Here is an 18,120-nt window from a genome sequence, read left to right on the forward strand (position 1 = left end):
CCTGGTATGAGCTCATTCTTCCAGCCCAGGGCCAGGGTGTGGCTGTGGGCAGGAAGGAGAGGACACCCCTTTCTGCCCTGCCTGGCTCACTCCTTCCCAGGGCTCCACACACTCTCCCTCAGTGCAGGGCCCTCCCAGGGGGTGTCCTCTGCCTTTCCCCTTCCAGCAGGTCCGAGGCTATGGGGAGCTCACTCAGCCACCTTGCACCCAGGCTTGGCCCAGAGGTTGGGGGGTGCTGAGGAGATGCAGCTGGGGGTGAGCTGGCACTCTGCTCCCCCCTTTGCTCTGCTTGGCCCACGAGCTGGCCCACGTGGCCCCTGGGTGTGGCTCACAACCGGGGCTGTGCCTCTGCGCCAGCTTCAGACCTTGTTGGGCCTCGGTTTCCCCTGTGCCCAGCCCCCGGTGCTGATGTGCGGGTTGCGTGAGGCGACACACATGATGGTTAGAAGGGCCCTGCTGGCTGGGTGGGCCTGGGGCGTGGGTGTGGGTGCTGGCAGAGGCTGGAAAGCCCCTGCAGGAGGGGAGAGGGTGAGAGTCTGGTGTGGGGCAGAGCCTGCCTCCGGTGCCAGCGTGCCCGTTTGCTCTCTGGCCCTGCTGCTGATGCCTGGCAAGGCTGGGCCTCGGTGGGCCTCTGTGGACGGTGTGCTTTCTCCCCTGGCCGGGGCCTCTGACCTGGGGTTGACGAGGCCAGGAAGCTGGTGGAGGGCCCTGAGGGGCGGCTGTGGGCTGTTTGGGGAAGGTCTGAAAGGGTTCTATATCGTTGTTCTGTGTCAGATTGGAAAAACCCTTTGCCCACCCCTATTTTCATCTTAGAGTCTGACGCAGATAAAGCCAGCACAGTCTTGGTGGCCCAAAGGGGACAGGGGTCACGGTGTTGTGAAAGGCCCTGTGGGTGTGCCCCGCTGGGCGGCTTTGGGCTGGTTCCAGTGAAAGCCAATGGGCTTGGGCTTGGGGGAGGGCGTCTGGGACAGGCTCAGAGACCCTTCTCTCTGGGGAGCTGGGCCTCGGACCCCTACCCCCCTCGCAGAAAGGCAGGTGCAGGGCCTCAGGGGGAAGAGGGCCTTGGGTGGAGGTCACAGCCTCCCTGTGAGGCCAGGAGGGACCTGGAAGGTGGTGCCAGGCCAGGGAGAGGCTGGGAGAGGCAGGTGGGCCAGGCAGGTCCAGCCTGGGTCTGGGAGGCAGGAGTGCGTGTCCACTGCCTGGGCTGAAGAACGCTGAGCAGCATCTTGGCTTCTTGGTCCCTCCCCTCCACTCTGAGTGCTGACCCCAACCACAGCCAGGCTCGCCACTGCGGCCGGCCGGCTTCGCCCTCTGGTGCCTCTCAGGCAGAGATGTGTCTGCAGGAGGGAAGGGAAGCCCCGGCCTCACCTGTTTCAAAACTGGAGTTCTTGCTCAATGTTTGTGGGGCTTCCTGCTGGGGTGAGGCTGCGCACAGCCTGTGAGCCAGCTGTGGCCCCTCCCCCCCTCTGTGGCACCTGAGGGTCAGGCAGGGACGTGAGGGTCCCCCATCCCTAGCACTGGGTGGGAGCATTCCTGCTTGCTTCTATGGGAGACCCCAGAATCAGGTGTGCGGCCCCCCGATAATCTCCTCTCAGCCCCCAGCCCAGCAGGAACACCGCGCTGACCTGTGGTTGGAGGCCACACTGCTCCCCGAAGGTCACACCAAGCTGGGTGCTCAGCTGGCCCTGGCAGGGTCCCTGTGCCCGCTGAGCTGTGTAGGCCAATGTGGGGAGGTGGTGGTTTGAGGGGGGTCCCTTCAGCTCCCTGTTAGGTGGGATGGGCTGCCCACCCCACCTCTGCCCAGCCTTGCTGGGTGGACTCTGGCTGTGGGCCCATCACACTCCGTAGCTAGTGTGGGTGGCGGCTGCTAGTGGCCTCTGGAGCGAGGCTGGGTCCGGGCCTACGGTGCTCCGGCCGACGTTGCCCTGGGCTGGGCAGGCCCCTGCCTGGCTCCCCTCAGACTGTCAGGCAGGAGGGTTGGAGTGGGGAGTGGACACAGCTGCTGGGCTGGGAGGGGTGGGCAGCTTGTGGCCCTCCCCGAGGTTCTCACTGCCTCCTGCCCTCAGGTGCCACCGCCTGCAGGATTCTTTGTTCAGCTCGGACAGCGGCTTCAGCAACTACCGTGGCATCCTGAATTGGTGTGTGGTGATGCTGGTGAGTGGGATGGTGGCTGGTGGGTTTGTGTGGGAGGCTTCTGTGCTGTGAGCTGTGGCTGAGGGGCACTGGGGAGCAGAGAGGAGTGAACAGGAGGGGTGGCTGGCCCTGGGCTGATGGGCTGTGGGATTGAGGATGGGGTGTTCTGTGGGTACGGGGCTTCCTTGGCAGCATGTGTGAGTCGTTTTGGGGTCCCAGAAGAATCCCCTCTGCTCCTGAATGGCCCTCGTGGGTGTGGAGCCCCTGGCTGGCCTGGCCTGGGGCCAACAGGGCTGAGAAGATGGCTTTGGGGCTCAGCACAGCAACCCAGCCATTGCTCTACGGGCCCCAGTCCCTCTCCCTTAGCCCGGGTCGTAGGTGCCCCCAGGAAAATGCCTCCATCGCACCTTGTGGCCTGGCTGAGGCCCCTGCTGCTGGGGCCCAGTTCCTGCTGGCACCTTGTGGGGGTGGGACTGGCAGTGCTGGCCTAGGAGCAGCTGGAGTCCAGGGCTCAATGGGCAGCATGCAGGGTGGGGCTGGGAACAAGGGTCTGTTTGGGCTGATACGGCCCCAGGCCTTCAACCCTCAGCCTGAGACACACCTGCCCCAAGGCTCCTGGCTGCCCCTACGGAGGCCCCAGGCACACCACACCCTCCCTGCGCAGTCCTAGGAGGCGCCCTGGGAGCTGTGGGCGCACTGCCTGGTGGGTGAGAGGCTGGTGGGATGGGGTCCTGGTCCTCTGGGGCCATTGCAGGCCTGGGCTGGGCTGGCAGAGGCTTGGCCGCGGGCAGCACTGCTCGGCTCAGCCCCACAGCCTTTGCCCCGCTTCTGGAGCCTCTGCCATGCCCGCCGCGATGTGCGCCGCCCTCTCTTGCAGATCTTGAGCAATGCACGGCTGTTCTTGGAGAACCTCATCAAGTGAGTCTCTTCCCCAGGGCCCTGGCCCCACCCGAGGCCCCGCAGCCCTCACTGGCCACTCGGGCCCCCCTCACCTGCTCAGGCCTTCATCTCCCCACCCCCAGGTACGGCATCCTGGTGGACCCCATCCAGGTGGTGTCTCTGTTCCTAAAGGACCCCTACAGCTGGCCGGCCCTGTGCCTGATTATTGGTGAGCTGGGCACCGAGGAGGGTCTTGGGTGGGGGAGGGCTTACTGGGCCTGAACCGCCCTGTGCTCTTCTGTCCTCAGTGGCCAATGCCTTTGCTGTGGCCGCCTTCCATGTGGAGAAGCGCCTGGCGGTGGTAAGCAGTGCCCGCATGCCGCTGCCTGGGCCAGAGGTCCTTTCCTCACAGGCCTGGGCTCAGGGCAGGTGCCACCCTCCCCACTGTGTGTGGCTCTCCTGGGAGGGGCTGCACCCTCGGCCTGGCAGCCTTCCCCAGGGGGACCCGTGGTCCAGGGAGTGGGCCCTGGCTGAGTGCTGCCCCTCCCCCCCAGGGTGCCCTGACGGAGCAGGTGGGGCTGCTGCTGCACGGGCTGAACCTGGCCACCATTCTCTGCTTCCCAGCGTCTGTGGCCTTCCTGCTGGAGTCCATCACGCCAGGTGCCCCCCATTCCACCTGTCCCACCCCAGCTGTTCGTGGGGGGACCCCAGGAGAGGCCCAGGCCAGCCTCAGGGGCTGCCCCTGGCCGCAGCTCTCCTGTGGGTGGTGTGGGAGGCCACGGCCTGACCCTGCCTTTCCTGCAGTGGGCTCCGTGCTGGCCCTGATGACGTACACCATCCTCTTCCTCAAGCTGTTCTCCTACCGGCACGTCAACCTGTGGTGCCGAGAGCGCAGGGCTAGTGCCAAGGCCAAGGCCGGTGAGGCTGCCTGCCGGGGGCGGGTGGGACTGGGCAGCAGCGGGGCCTCACCTTGTGCATCCCTCTCCTTCCTTCCCTTGCCACCTCCCAGCTTCTACCGGGAAGAAGGCCAACGGCGGGGCGGCCCAACCCCCGGGCACCGTGAGCTACCCGGACAACCTGACCTATGGAGGTGAGGGGCCTGCAGCTGGCCTGGGGGTGGGGGGCAGGGGTGGGGTCCGCAGGCCGGGCCCTGGTGCCAGCTCTGCCCTCCCGTTCCAGATCTGTACTACTTCCTCTTTGCCCCTACGCTGTGCTACGAACTTAACTTTCCCCGCTCCCCCCGTATCCGAAAGCGCTTCCTGCTGCGGCGGCTACTTGAGATGGTGAGGCTGGGGGTGTGAGGGGCTGGGTGGTCCCAGATGCTGGGGCTCAGTTTGCTGCTCTGCTTCCTCCCCCAGCTGTTCTTCACCCAGCTCCAGGTGGGGCTGATCCAGCAGGTATGGGAGCAGGACGGGTGGGGTGCAGAGGGGCTGCCTGGTGCTCTGGGTGGAGCTGACGCTGTGCCTTCCTTTGCAGTGGATGGTCCCTACCATCCAGAACTCCATGAAGCCCTTCAAGGTGAGTGGCCAGGCTCCCCTGTGGCTGGAGGGGGTGTGGCCTGGGAGCCAGCTGAGCCTTGTCCCCGCAGGATATGGACTATTCCCGCATCATCGAGCGCCTCCTGAAGCTGGCGGTGAGCAGGCTGGGCTTGGGTGGGAGGGGGCTAACGGGGGGAGTTCTGGAACCTGACACCACCTGTCCCCCAGGTCCCCAACCACCTCATCTGGCTCATCTTCTTCTACTGGCTCTTCCACTCCTGCCTGAATGCCGTGGCCGAGCTCATGCAGTTTGGGGACCGCGAGTTCTACCGGGACTGGTGGTGGGTGACCTACCTGGGGGCTGGGGCTGGGGCTGGGGCCAGGGCCGGGGCTGGTCACAGCGCCCTCTGATCATGGTCTCTTACCCCAGGAACTCTGAGTCCGTCACCTACTTCTGGCAGAACTGGAACATCCCTGTGCACAAGTGGTGTCTCAGGTGGGTGTGTGGTGGGTGGTGGCAGGCCCTCGAGTGGACCTGGGCACCTGCCCATGACCTCCTCCTCCCACAGACACTTCTACAAGCCGATGGTCCGGCGTGGCTACAGCAAGTGGGTTGCCAGGACCGGGGTGTTCCTGGCCTCGGCCTTCTTCCACGAGGTCAGTGCGTTGTGGGCACCCTGCTTTGGGCCCGGAGCTGGGGTGCCGTGGCCCTGAGGAGCCAGCTGACAGCCCTCTCTCCCCTCACCCAGTACCTGGTGAGCATCCCTCTGCGCATGTTCCGTCTCTGGGCTTTCACCGGCATGATGGCTCAGGTGAGCACCAAGGCCTCTTCGCCTGCCCTGTTATGTGCCCGGGGCAGCCAGCCCGCGGTCACCACGGTCAGCTGACTGCGTATCCTCGTCCCCAGATCCCGCTGGCCTGGATAGTGAGCCGTTTCTTCCGTGGCAACTATGGCAATGCAGCCGTGTGGCTGTCGCTCATCATCGGGCAGCCAGTGGCGGTGCTCATGTACGTCCACGACTACTACGTGCTGCACCACGAGGCCCTGGCGGCAGAGGCCTGAGCTGCTGCCCACACTCCTCACTGCCACCTCGCCTGCCTCACTGCCCATGGCCTCCTCCTGGCCCTGGGAGGCCTCTCTGCCCCTATGGGGCTCCTGCCCCTCAGGAATGGGAGCAGCACAGGCCAGTGCCTCAAGGACCTGTGTGACCCTACCCAGGGTCCGAGGGTGTCAATAAAGTACTGTCCAGCGTAAGCTCGGCCTGCTGAGGGCGCTGGGTATGGTCTCACCACCTGGTCCAACAGCGCTGGCTGTGGGGGCAACTGCTCGGCCACTCAGAGGGCCTCAGGCTGTGCTCTTGGGATGGGGGACCGGGTCCCTAGGGTCCATGTGCTGGGAGGACAGCGCCCTTGGGGTGGGGGCCAGAGGGGCTGGGCAGATTGCACCTGGCGTCATGGGTGGCAACTCTCATTCCCCAAGGTCTGCTGTGTCCAGACTTTCTGCCCAGAAGCTCATTAACACCATGTGTGGGACGTGGCTCAGAAGTGGGTGCCCAATCCTCCTAGAATTGGAGCTGGGCTTGGGGCCGGGCCTAGAGGGGGTCAAATATTGGCGCCAATCCTTGCCGGGGGTCTCCCCCTTGGTGGTGATGTACCCATGGGGGCGGGGGCACCTGCCTCAGGAGCAATGTCTGCATGACCCGAGTGGGCCAGCTCTTCCCACCCTGCTCTCCTGGCCTTGGGCTGGGCTGTCCCCATGGTGCAGCCTCAGGACACTGCCCAGATCCTGCCACCTGCCAGGTGGGAGGCAGCCTGGGCCTGGATCCAGCTCCGGATAGAAGAGCCTAGGGCTGTGCCAGGCCAGGTGTGCCACTTGGCAGCTGGGCCCCACAGGGAGCGTCTGAGATGCCCAACAAGAGCCCACTCCACCCAAGTCCTCCTCTCCCTTGGGCCATAGGGGCCTTGGGGGCGGGGCCTTGGGGGCGGGGCCTGCTGTCCCTGCCCACGGAGGATGGTGAGCACTGGGGAAGCTCCTGGGCGCTGGCTGTCAGGTGGACTGTCTCCCCCACCCCTTGGCTGACAGCACAGGAGCCAGACCCACAAGCAGGGCCACACTCCCTTCCTTTGGCCAGACCCTCTTCCAGAGCAGGCCCAGCACCCAGTGAAGGCTCTGCTGGGCAGACAAGCCACATCCCCAGGGGCTCCTGGTGGGAGGTGGGGGCAGGGGTCCTGCAGCCCCACGGGCCCCTCAATTAGTCCTGAGTGCACACGGATCCCTAGAGCGGGTGCGCTGGGCGCCCTCCTTGCCCCCTGGGAGGAAGTGGCCACAGGCCAGTGTAGAGCTCGTCTTGTCCATCCACGGCCATCTACATATATACCTGTATGTTTATTTCTATGAAGGGGGAAGGGGACTCATGTAAAAACCAAAATACACTTTGTGAAAGCCACAGTATTGGTCAGTTCGGCGTGGCTGTGAAGCCCCAAGCAAGCCATGGCATGCGGGGCTGGGCCTCATTGCTGACGGAGACTAGCTGTCCCTCCTGAACCCTTTAGGAGACAGTGGGGTCCTTGGCTTTGGGGGGCTCCGAGCCCGTCAGCAGGGAGATGGTGGGGTCATCTGCATAGTCGTCCCCCTCTGAGAAGTAGGAGCCCTCCCCCAGCTCGAAGAGCACAGGCAGGTCGCTGCTCCCCACGTCCATGGGGCCGGGGTCCATCAGGAGCAGGGGCTGTGCTGTGTAGTGCACCAGCTGCTTTCCTGGGGGTGGGGATGGGGGGCACGGTGAGGATGCTGGTGGGAGGGACGGGAGGGGACGGGAAGTGTGCAGGTGGGCTTGCTCACCTGAGTCGGGGCTGCTATTCTCTGCCTCGAGAGGCCTGGGGGGCTCCTGGGGAGAAAGGAGCTCCTGGATCTGCTGGGGCAGGAGGGTTTTGAGGGTTCCTGCTCCCCCCACCCTCGTCACCTCCCTCCACCCCACCCCCACTCTACACACACTGGCCAGGCTGCTGTCCAGGTCCGGCAGGTTCATGTCTGGCACTGTCACCGAGGGGCTGAACAGCTGGGAGAGAGGAAGAGAGTCAGGCTGGGCCTGCGAGCAGGGTGGGTGGCGGGAGGTGGGCGGGGTGGGACTCACGTCCCAGCAGGGCACTGGTGTCCACACTGAAGCCGTGGCTGCTCAGCATGGTCTGCAGGTTGTCCAGGTTGGAGTCCATGGCATCCAAGTGCTCACTGAGCTCAGCCCTGGCCGGGTGAGGGGGCAGCTGAGGCATCACTCCAGTGCCTTCCCCGCAGCCACACCCCCCCTGCCAGAGGGCTCCCCCTCAGCCACACCCACCCCTGCCTGGGGCCAGAGCAGCAGTGTGTGGACAGGGCCTGGGTGCCTGGCAACTGGGGGGGAGAGTGGCTTGGGCCACACCGGCTGGCCCGGCCCTGCAGGCCTCCAACAGCATGAGGCTGGGCCAGGAGGGTTCAGGCTCGGAGCAGCCAGGGGCAGCTGTTCAGGCTGGAAGTCTTGCCTTTGCATGGAAGACAGTAGGGAGGGAAGGCTGTGCTCAGTGTGAGGTGGGCCAGGCCTCCCTCGTGCGGGTGGGAAAGACCCAGGTCTGGTGGCTGTGACCATGGGGTGCACCAAGGACACTGAGGAGTGGCCAGCCCGCCCTGAGAGAAAGCCAGTTTGCACAGTAGCAGGGACCCGGACAGACTAGTAGCTGAGCTCGCCCGGAAGGCCCCTCGCTGTCAGCCAGTGATTTGGGGAACAGGCTTGGGCCCCAGGGCCGGGGGCCACACTCCCTGCAGGCAGCCTGGGATACCGTTCACCAGGCTCGGCCGAGTGGTCCTCAGCTGGGGAGGGGCCCGAGCTCTGGAAGAGCCCTCCTCCCTCCCCAGTGGGGACAGCGCTAACCCTGGCTGGAATCGGCCATGCAGAGAGGAGGAGGGGTAGGGGAAGAGGCGGGCGACCCCAGACATCTGTGGAGTGCGAGCCAAACTGCAAGATATAAAGACAAGAGCCCCATTGCAGCCGGGCCCAGAGGGCGCGTGCCCCCGCCCACGTGCCTGGCTCTGGTGGCAGGGCCTCTGCTGGGCGGCAGGACCAGGTGACTGACAGCTGCAGCCAGGGTGGCCCAGAGAGCAGGTGCAACAGGCCACCATCCTCAGCTCCTGAGTGACAAGGCTGTGGGAGCCAGGCTGGTCTCCAGCTCCCTCCCCAATCCCAAACTCGGAGCTGAAGACCAGTCTGCAGCCCTGTGCCCAGCCCTCCAGGACAGTCCTAGCCAGAAGCCCCAGGCACGTCCGGGGGGGAGGGAAGTGGAGGGCAGCACTCACTTGTCCAGGCAGGCTACGCTGAGGCACTTCTCAGGGGCCGAGGTGGGCGGGGTTGAGGGGGGCCGGCCCCCCGCATCTGGGAGGGTTGTGGCTGAGGCAGCTGGGGCAGGCTCACTCTCCCGCAGAATGGAGTCAATGAGGGCAGTTGGGGACAGGGGGGTGTCCACAATGGAGGACTGGCGCTCAGGACTCGCCTCCTCCACCGGGGGGCTCCGAGGAGGACTGGGGGGCTCCTCCTTGACGTGCACCAGGGGGCTGCTCGACAGGGGCCTGTGGGTGGGGGCACAGGCGTCAGCAGGCACCTCTGTGGCCCCAGCCCTCTTCGGACCACGAGGGAGGTGGCGCGGTCCCCACCGCTCATCTATGCTCCTGCCGGGAGAGGCCACGGGGCTGCTGGGAGTCAGCTCGGTGATGTCCGAGATGATGGGTCCGGAGCTGGAAACGCCATCTGGGGAGTAGAGGCTGGAGCTGCTGTAGGCCGGGGACGGAGCCTGCCATCAAAGGAGGGGACACATGTGGCTTGTGCCCAGGCAGCACTGTCCCCGCCAGGCCCGCTGCGCCCAGAGCTCACCGAGTAGGGACCGGAGCCGTGGATGGGCTCCAGGGAGTACTGCCGGCTGTACTTGGGCAAGGAATGTGCTGAGCCACTGTCGTTCAGCATCAGGGGGCTGCGGGGAAGGGTGGGTTAGCTGCCTCCTGGCCCCGGTGGCACCCAGGACCCAGTGCTCAGAGACGGGCACCCGCAGCGCCTCACATCTTTCTTTTCACCCCCAGGATCCGGTTCGACTGCACCAGCGAGATGAGGAACTGGATAAGCTGTGGGGGTGGGGGGAGGCGCACAGTTAGCCCAGCCGAGGAGGTGACAGCAGGCGCCCTGCAGGCCCACCGTGTACCTTGTTGACGACTTTCTGCTGCTGGGCGTGCTTCTGCCGCAGGCTGGCCACCTCCCGCCACAGGGCCTCGTTTTCACTGCAACAGACCAGGGCGCAGTCAGTGGGGCCAGGTCCCAGGAGCCCCAGATTGAAGGGCTCTACAGACACTCCACCCCAACCCGGGCAGTGCAGGGCTGTTGGTGACCACACATCGCTAGCTTGTCTCTCCACTATGGACAAGGATGGGCTATGGAATGTGACCGGGGCAGGCCAGACCTTGCTGCCACTATCCCCCTCCTTGCTCACCTGCACCTCAAGGGAGGGATGCTCAGAGTCAGGTGGGGGGCGGGGGGGAGGTCAGCTGGAGGCTGAGGTCAGATGCAGGCGGAGTGTTGTCTGCACCCCATAATCCTGCTGAGACCTACTGGGGGCCTTCTTGGCCAGGTGAGCTGGCTGACCCTTGAAGGCCTCCCCCACCCTCGACCTTAGCCCAGCCTGAGGACAGGAAGGCAGGCCAGAGGGACAGTGGTAGCCCAGCTCTCCAGGCTGCAGAGCAGCATATGGGGTTGATCTGTTACCTTTCCAGGGCTCGGGGCCTGAGTGTAGCTCAGAGGTGGCCCAGGGAGTGGGAAGAGCCAGGTGAGCCCACCCTCCCAACAGGTGAGCAGGGCTATGAGCGGGTCTGCCCTCTCCTGGGCCAGCCCTGCCACCCCCCCCCCCCCCCTCCGCATGTCTTCTTGATAGAGTGGACCCTCTTGGCCTCACCTAGAGGTGCCCTGACTGAAGGCCACGCTCATCTGGCCCCCAATGGGAAGAGTCAGAGCCCAGGAGCCACCTCTATGACAAAGGGGTCACAAGGGCACCAGCACCTGCCCCCTGAGCAGCTTTGAGGTGACCCTGAGCTGAGGACACCACCCTGGCTGGGGTTCCTGAGGTCCCCAGGGCCCTCACGGGCATGGGAGGAAACCCAAGCAGGCATTTCTGAGGGTCTTGGGTGAGGGGGTAGCACAGGGCTGTTATGTGGTCACCAGACATGAGCCAGGGGCAGGGGTTCCAGAAAGTACCTGCTCCCTGCTCCCCAGGCCTAAGGTGGGGAAGGCAGGAGAGGGGACGTCTGTGCTGAGTGATGCCAGGGACAGTGGGAGCCAGCAGGAGGGGCCTGGCCACCCTGGTCTGCGGGGAGGGCCCGGAGGGCTGGTGTGAGCAGGCGGAGAATGAGGCCAGTGCTCTGAGGAGCCCAGCTCCGCACGCTGCTGCAGGAGCGGTCAGACCCCACCTCCCGGGGAAGGAGGATGGCTCAGCAGGCCCTCGAGGGTGTGCAAGGCCAAACCTAAATCTGGGGAGCAAAAGGCCCCAGAGCACCGGCCACACCTCCTGCAGGCGGCGGGAAGCGCCCGGCCACGCGGCCCAGCGTCGCACCCTTGTCTGCCCCACCTGCCGCCCGCTCCCCGCGGGACCTACTGCTTCATGGCCAGGAGCTTGGAGTCCATGCTCTCCTGCTTCCCCTTCATCAGCTGCACGTCGGTCAGCAGCTTGGTGACACTGTCCTGGTGAATCTTCATGTCCTCACTCTTCAGGGTGGACACCTGGGTCCCCACAGGAGGGTCACTGTGATGGGCCCCACAGAATCGGGGGGTCTGGACACGGGGAAAGGGCCAGGGGCTGCGGCCTTGAGATCGGCCTTCACTGCAGCAGCTGGCGCGGCACAGGCGGGGGTCCACGCGGACAAGCGGAGGGGGCCACCAGGAAGAGGGCTTGGAGCAGCCAGGCCAGGCCAGCAGGGCACCAAGTGGACGCAGCAACCCCACCGCCGGAGGGAGGTCAGAGGGTGTGGGGACAGGGAGGCGGCTACTTACGCTGGTCACCTTCCTCTTGATGTTCTCGAGGAGCTGCTCCTGGCCGCGCAGGAAGCAGGGGTGCTGGAACTCGGTGTCGTCCCGCTCCGGCTTGACCAAGCCGCCCTGCTCGATGTGCACCACCTTCCGGAAGCCATCTGCACACGACGGGGCACGGGCAGCTCTGCCTTAGGACTGGGACCAGCCCCCCCGCCCCCTGGAGAAGAGGGACCGCAACCTGGTGGCTCCACCCTCACCACAGGCAGGGTCACTGCTGGCGCCCTCTGCCCCCCCCCTCCCCCGCGGCGGGCGGGCACTCACACATGTTGAGCTGCCGCACGAAGCTGGCCATGTTGTTGTGCTTGAAGTACTTGGGCAGCACCTCCTTGGCAAACTGGCCCTGGTCGTACACGTGGAAGCTGTTCCCACTCTGCCAGGAGACATGCAGGCGAGTCAAGCGCAGCCGGTGAGGGCACAGGGCCTCCGCGAGCAGCAGGCAGCCATGCTCCCTCCTGTGGGGCGGAGGCCACGGGAGCTGCTCGCCTGAGAGATGGGGACCTCATCGCAGTCAGGGTGCCCCGCCCAGGGTCCTGAAGCTTCCCCAAGGCCAAGGCCACATCCAGGAAGCACCACAGCACTGCAGGCCCATTCTCTAGGCCAGTGGTCGGCAGACTCATTAGTCAACAGAGCCAAATATCAACAGTACAACGATTGAAATTTCTTTTGAGAGCCAAATTTTTTAAACTTAAACTATATAGGTAGGCACATTGTTATTAACTTAATTAGGGTGCTCTTAAGGCTTAGGAGGAGCTGCATGTGGCTCGCGAGCTGCAGTTTGCCGACCACGGCCCTAGGGGAATCCACTTTAGCTGCAGCACGCAAATGCACCTGAGAAGAGCTGAGACCCCACCTAAGGCAGCCAATAAACGGGGCCCTAATTCCAGTTACTCTGGAGGAAAGCTGTGCTCAGAGACGCAACTTCCTCTTCCTCTTGGCATCTGAGATGAGAAACAGGTTGTACAAAACCCTGCACGACCCGCTTCTCCATGTCCTTCCACAAGGGGCCAGGCGACCGAGACTGTAGTGACACGCAGGGAGCGCTCCCCACCCCGGGGGACGGGGAGAGGGTTAAGGAGATGGGGGAAGGCCCGGATGGTCCCTGCAGCATTACTCTAAGCCTGGAGCACTTTTTTTATTTTTTTTATTTTAGAGAGAGAGGAAGGGGGAAAGGGACAGAGAGAGAAAAATTGATGAGAAACATTGATATGTTGCCTCTCATATGCGCCCTGACCAGGGATTGAACCCGCAACCCAGGCATATGCCTGAACCGGGACTCAAATCCACAACCCCCTGGTGCAGGGGACGATGCTGCAACCAACTGAGGCACCCAATCAGGGCAGCGTTTTTAGATTTTCTTTTCTTTCTTCTTCTTACTTTTTTAAACACTTTTATTGATTTTAGAGAGCGAGGAAGGGGAGAGGGAGAGGGAGGGGGGAAATATCAATGTGAGAGAGAAACATTGATATTGGTTGCCTCCTGTACACACCCCAATGGAGACAGAACCTGCGGCCTGGGTATGTGCCCTGAGTGGGAATTGAACCGGCGACCTTTCAGTGCATGGCACAGCACTCAACCAACTTAGCCACACTGGCCACAGTTAGATCTTCTTCTTTTGTGATATGCCTTAGGACAATCTCCAGGGACTAAGTTATTTAAATAAGCTTTGCTGGCTTTGCTGTCTTTGTTTGATTTAACCCACAGCTCTCCCAGTATAAAAAGCCTTTTCTCTAGGATGTCTAATTTTCTTATTTTGTTAATCCTCATCCGAGAATTTTTCCCATTGATCTTCAGAGAGTAGAAGGGGGAGAGGGAAGAAAGGGGTGGGGGGGACTGAACCTGCGACCCTTTAGTGCGCAGGCGGGCACTCTAACTACTGAGCAAAAACCAGCCTGCACGGATGTCTAAGTCTCACATCTTTTGGCTGCCTAAGACGGTGGATAGCCCTAGTTGGTGTGGCTCAGTGGGTGGAGTGTCGGCCTACAGACTGAAGGGTCCCAGGTTCGATTCTGATCAGGGGGGCATGCCTGGGTTGCAAGCTCAGTCCCCAGTGGGGGGTGTGCGGGAGGCAGCCAATCATTGATTCTCTCTCTGTTTCTCCCTGAAATCAATAAAAACATATTTAAAAAAAAAAAAAAAGACAGTGGATACCAATTGGGAAAACTTAAAAAGATCTGGGTAGAGATATCAAGAAGAAATAATGGCCCCAAACTCCCCAAAATTGAAAAATATCCAGTAAGTTAAACGAACCCCAAGACGGGTAAACGCAGAAATCCACACCTGGACACTCCACAGGCAAACTGCAGAAAGCGAAAGGTGAAGAGGACCGGGAAAGCAGCAGGAGAGGAGACTCCTGACGACGGAAGCTGTTTCCGCCAGCAACCACGAGGGCAGAAGGCCGGGTCACATAACAGTGCTGAGGCACACTCCCTCCAGGGAGCACGCCGTGCCACTCCCTCTCCCGCTCCTTCCCCCACAGGCATGTACCCCTGAACCTCTAAGTGACCCCACGAGACTTGTACCCGGGGAGCAATGGGCACCCTCGGAACCTGTCTCCAAGGCTCCCTTTAGTCCGACAAGCAGCCCCGCCTGGGCGCCCCGTGGCTTTCTCCAGGCCCTCGGCCGCCCTGTCCCTGGGGTGTGCGCTGTGCTCAGTAAGACTAACCGTGGAAAGGGAAGGAGCGAGTTCCACTCCGGGGAGGGCAGTGGGAGCCGACCACTGAACCACTTCCACGTAAAGCAAGCAGCGCGCACTCAATACCCTGGTCTTGCCTTTGTCCCAAAGGCAAGTAACAAATGAAGAAACATTTATTCAAGAAAATCTACTAAAATTCTGTAGGAACAGGGAGTCTGCAGCACTTGAGCCACCACCCACTCCCCTTCACCCCAGGGCCTTGGTTGTTCTGCACTTGGAGGGGCACAGCCAGGACGATGGAGACTACTCTCCCTGCGGCCCCACCCAAGGCCGACCGCAGCTCATGGAGCAGGCACAGCACCTCTCACCCGACCCAGCTCCAAGGTGAAGAGGCGAAATGCCTGGTGATTGCAACCAAGAGGCTGGGGGTCCCCTTCTTCATGTTGTTCCCATCCAGGGAATGGAGGCTCTCACGCAGGCACGGCAGGCTGAGAACACTGGGGCTCCCACCCCGCTCCCAGCTAGCAGGTAGGACAAGCACCCAGGCCAGGAGGGGCAAGCTGAGAAGACAGAGGCTACTGCCCTGTCTAGCACCCCGAGCAGCGACGCAGAGAATCTGCTCGGGGGACAGGCCGTCCAAAGGCTAAGTTGACTCGCGCATGCGCCAATCACAGGTAGGTTTCCATCTGTCATTGTCCATCGTGAATTTGGTTGACACTTCTACTATAGAAAAAGGCGAAGAGTGATTGTTAAAATATTTCTTCTAATTAATTTCTGCACTGGGACACTAGCTAATAAACAATAACACAAGGATGAACTCTGTGCCTTGGCCATTGTGGCTCAGTTGGTTGAGTGGTGGCCGGTTTGATTCTTGGTCAGGGTTCTGGGTAGGCTTGGTCCCTGGGGGGGGGCCTGCAGGAGGCAGCAGATCCATGTTTCACTCTCACATGGATGGTTCTCTTTCCCACTCCCTTTCTCGCTCTCTAAATGACAACGTTTTCTAGGAATGGAGAGAGTCTTATGTCTTACTTTCCAATCTTTATGTCTTCCATTGGTTTATCTGCCAGATTGCGTGACCAGGAGGTCCAATGCATTGTTAAAGAGCAGGGCTGCACCCGACTGGGAGCCCTGCAGTAGTGGTCAGTCCAAGTGTGGCTGGGGCTAAGCAGCAGCCGGAGTGGGGCCAGAGCTTTCACCCCGTGGGCCGTAGCGGGCAGTCTCCAGTCAGAAGACCTGGAGTTCCTGGCAAAGGCAGGCAGAGAGCAATGGCTGGATGTCAGCAGAGAGAACGTCGACTTCAGAACTGGCTCAACGATTCTCTAGCTCTTACTTCAAGTTTCTTGATGTCTTTGAGACTCTGTCTTCTCTACAAAAGGGCCATCTGTCACCTCCCCGCGTGGCTGTGGATGGAGCACAACTGATACACAGAAGGAGTCAACAAGCACAGTTGTGCTACCCTTCGGTGGTCATCGGCGCAGCCACCCTGGCTCCGGGAGGCACCGAGAGCCTCCAGCCGTGCAGGGCACCTCACATTCTGCTCCTGGAGTGCTGTGACCTGGGGCACCCCTGCAGCATTTTTCACCAAGGGCGGGGCCCACAAGGACCTGTTGGGTCCTGCCAGTTGTCTGAGAATGGGCTTGGCAGGCTTTTGGGCCACGGCAGGCTGAGCCAGGGAGGTGGGTGGGCCTACCTGCCACGGGAACTCTGAAAACAGTCCACGGCCAGCACAGTGCCCAGGTGTGACCAGGCCAATTCTTGGAGTGGTCTCATGGGGAGCTGGTGACCTAACTGCAGGGACTGCTCTGCTCCAGACTCTCCAACCAGAGACCAGCCCCTCGAGTGACCCTCTGACCACTGGTGGCCTCTGACACAGGCCACGTGGGACGGACCCGGCCTTGGGGACCTCCACTCACCAGGTCTCTGGGACTTCTCCCAGCCCCACACAACCGTTAGGGTCATTCCCACTCGCAGCGAGAAGTGAACGGCACTGACCAGGCAGGGGCTACAGTGAGGCCCCGAGACACCAGGGCCAAAATTTAAGCAGGGCCTCCCAGTACAGGAGGCCCTTGTGCTCCAAGTAAAAAGAAGTGCCTCCTCCAGCTGTTCGAGTGCCTCCGGCCTCACCTGACCACGATCCTAGGCTACACAGACCAGGTCAGACACTCAGGCTCCAGCTGTTCTTCGTCCCCGTGAAGAACTTGCCAACCGGGCTCACGGCTGCTGTGGTCACCATGAGTGGAGGCTGCCACAGGTCTGATCGTATCGGACTTTTCTACTCAGAGGCTTTGCCCGGATCACAGACTGCGGGTCCTGGGAGTATGCTGGCAGGGCTCCCCCTACACACCTCACAATCTTTCCTTTTTTAAAATACGTTTTTATTAATTTCAGAGAGGAAGAAAGAGGGAGAGAAACATCGATAATGAGAGAGAATCATTGATCGGCTGCCTCCTGCCACCCCACACTGGGGATCCAGCCTACAACCCGGACATGTGCCCTGACCGGGAAACCAAACCGTGACCTCCTGGTTCATAGGTGGACACTCAAGCGCTGAGCCACGCCGGCCAGGCCGCCTCACAATCTTTAAGTGCAAACAGCAAGCCGATTAAGGGGCAGGACAAGTCATCCTGGTAGAATTAAGCTCAGATGGCCTTCCCGAACTGGGTGAGAGTTCCCTGAGAGCTCAGGGAAGGAGCAGGAGGAAGGCAGAAGAAGGGAAGACAAACGGGGCCATTTCCTCTGGTCAAGGGAAGGGTGGTAACGGGCGCTGGGGGAACGCACCCTGACCCTCGTTGGCGCTTGTGCTGCCCGTGGGAACAGGCCTGGGGAAGGGGGCACCCGCCGCAGGACGGCTGCCCTGGGACCAACAGGAAATGTCTCCAGCGGGACTTCTGGCCTCTTTATTCCCAAACACTCTTCCCGCAGGGCCGCGCTTCAGCCACCAGCCGGCCCAAGGGCGAGAGCCTGGCTCGGGGGGCTGCTTCCCGCCCAGCCTTCCCTCCTCCCCCAACAGCTCAGGACTAGGAGCGGGAGGCTTAACGGAGCCGAGAACCCGCCTGCCCTCAGCGGCCCGGGCGCTCGGAGGCACCGGAGCCCCTCCGCACAGTCGCCGGCCCCGGCCCTGCCCGGACGCGGCGGCACAGCCAGGATGCGAGCGAACAGCAGGCTCGGCTCTCGCCTCCAACTGCAGAGACAGCCCTGACGGGCCCCGCGGCCAGGCCCGAGCGGCCGGTCCCGCAGGCTCAGGCCTCGCCTGTCAACAAGCCCGCTGCCAGGCAACGGGGCGCGGGGCGTGGACCGAGACGCCGCCGGGGGAACGAAAACCCAGGCTGATCTGGGGAACCAGCTCGCTATCCGGCGCGGTCTGCACGTCCACCCGGGCTTCCCGACCTTTCACTTTCCGTTTCCGCGCCGGAGCGGCGCCCTCGACTCCGTGAGCGAATCCTGGTTTCCGCGCGGCTGCCACTAGCGACCCGGGGCGCCCGTCGAGGCACAGGCGCGCCCCGCAGCTGTCCGGCCGGGAGCAGAGCCCGGGAAGGACAGGCCCGCCTCCTCCCTCCCCGCCCAGGGGAACTTGGCGCGGGCAGGAGCCGGCGGGAGGCCTCGGACGCTCCTTCCCCCTCGGGCCCTCCGTCCCCACACCCGGCGGCCGAGGCGGGGCCCGCCCTCACCGGGCTCCAGCAGATGAGCGCGTCGGTGTCCGGGTCGCTCACGAGGGTCCACAGCTTGGTCAGGAAGGCCGGGACGTTGCTGGGCCCCGCAGCGCCGGAGCCCACGGGTAAATCCATGGCGGGGAGAGGCGGGAGTAGCGACCGCAAAGAGAGGCCGGGGCCGGGCTAGCGCCGCCGCCGCGTCTGTAGGCCGGGCCGAAGCGGCCGCCGCCGCCCGCTGCGCAGACACGGCCCACAGGCCT

At 62.9% G+C, this 18,120-nt stretch overlaps 3 protein-coding genes across 13 annotated transcripts in view; 2 read left to right on the top strand and 1 right to left on the bottom strand.

The window, feature by feature from the left end:
• Positions 1-2,053: 2,053 nt before the first annotated feature.
• Positions 2,054-5,745, top strand: DGAT1 (diacylglycerol O-acyltransferase 1). Its single transcript, XM_023747898.1, has 16 exons — positions 2,054-2,154; positions 3,011-3,051; positions 3,156-3,241; positions 3,321-3,373; positions 3,567-3,672; positions 3,817-3,930; positions 4,022-4,102; positions 4,192-4,295; positions 4,371-4,409; positions 4,489-4,530; positions 4,601-4,645; positions 4,719-4,831; positions 4,921-4,986; positions 5,060-5,147; positions 5,240-5,302; positions 5,398-5,745. The coding sequence occupies exons 1-16, from the start codon at positions 2,149-2,151 to the stop codon at positions 5,551-5,553; spliced, it is 1,203 nt and encodes a 400-aa protein (XP_023603666.1). The 5' UTR covers positions 2,054-2,148; the 3' UTR covers positions 5,554-5,745.
• A 1,112-nt stretch (positions 5,746-6,857) lies between these two features.
• Positions 6,858-18,114, bottom strand: HSF1 (heat shock transcription factor 1). Of its 11 annotated transcripts, none has more exons than XM_023747891.1 (14): positions 17,879-18,114; positions 11,840-11,948; positions 11,540-11,676; positions 11,145-11,320; positions 9,705-9,780; positions 9,566-9,627; positions 9,383-9,479; positions 9,166-9,302; positions 8,812-9,081; positions 8,390-8,473; positions 7,622-7,716; positions 7,483-7,546; positions 7,330-7,399; positions 6,858-7,245 (listed from the first exon to the last, which is right to left on the bottom strand). In XM_023747891.1, exons 1-14 carry the CDS (start codon positions 17,993-17,995, stop codon positions 7,204-7,206), a joined length of 1,536 nt encoding a protein of 511 aa, XP_023603659.1. In that variant the 5' UTR covers positions 17,996-18,114; the 3' UTR covers positions 6,858-7,203. The 11 variants fall into 11 exon arrangements, with proteins under 11 accessions (XP_023603659.1, XP_023603660.1, XP_014304625.1 ...); XM_023747892.1 differs by having other exon boundaries at positions 7,330-7,375; positions 7,622-7,728; XM_014449139.2 differs by having other exon boundaries at positions 7,622-7,728.
• The window catches only part of BOP1 (block of proliferation 1), a 19,931-nt gene continuing 19,804 nt past the window's right edge, over positions 17,994-18,120 (top strand). Inside the window, exon 1 of the mRNA XM_014449146.2 lies at positions 17,994-18,012. Within this exon, the coding sequence (XP_014304632.2) occupies positions 17,994-18,012 (19 nt within the window). The remainder of the gene's footprint in view (positions 18,013-18,120) is intronic.

Source organism: Myotis lucifugus, unplaced genomic scaffold, assembly GCF_000147115.1.
Source record: "Myotis lucifugus unplaced genomic scaffold, Myoluc2.0 scaffold_1042, whole genome shotgun sequence".
In the NCBI taxonomy this organism is placed as follows: Eukaryota; Metazoa; Chordata; class Mammalia; order Chiroptera; family Vespertilionidae; genus Myotis; species Myotis lucifugus.

Excerpts from the sequence above, each read along its gene's own strand:
- DGAT1 (XM_023747898.1), top strand. Across the intron at positions 3,242-3,320 it reads GGCCCTGTGCCTGATTATTG|TGGCCAATGCCTTTGCTGTG; the intron begins GTGAGCTGGGCA and ends TTCTGTCCTCAG. Across the intron at positions 5,148-5,239 it reads CCTCGGCCTTCTTCCACGAG|TACCTGGTGAGCATCCCTCT; the intron begins GTCAGTGCGTTG and ends CCCCTCACCCAG.
- HSF1 (XM_006107149.3), bottom strand. The coding sequence starts at position 17,995 with ATGGATTTACCCGTGGGCTCCGGCGCTGCGGGGCCCAGCAACGTCCCG. Across the intron at positions 11,677-11,839 it reads CGTGCGGCAGCTCAACATGT|ATGGCTTCCGGAAGGTGGTG; the intron begins GTGAGTGCCCGC and ends CGTCGTGTGCAG. Across the intron at positions 9,303-9,382 it reads ACGGCTCCGGTCCCTACTCG|GCTCCGTCCCCGGCCTACAG; the intron begins GTGAGCTCTGGG and ends CTTTGATGGCAG.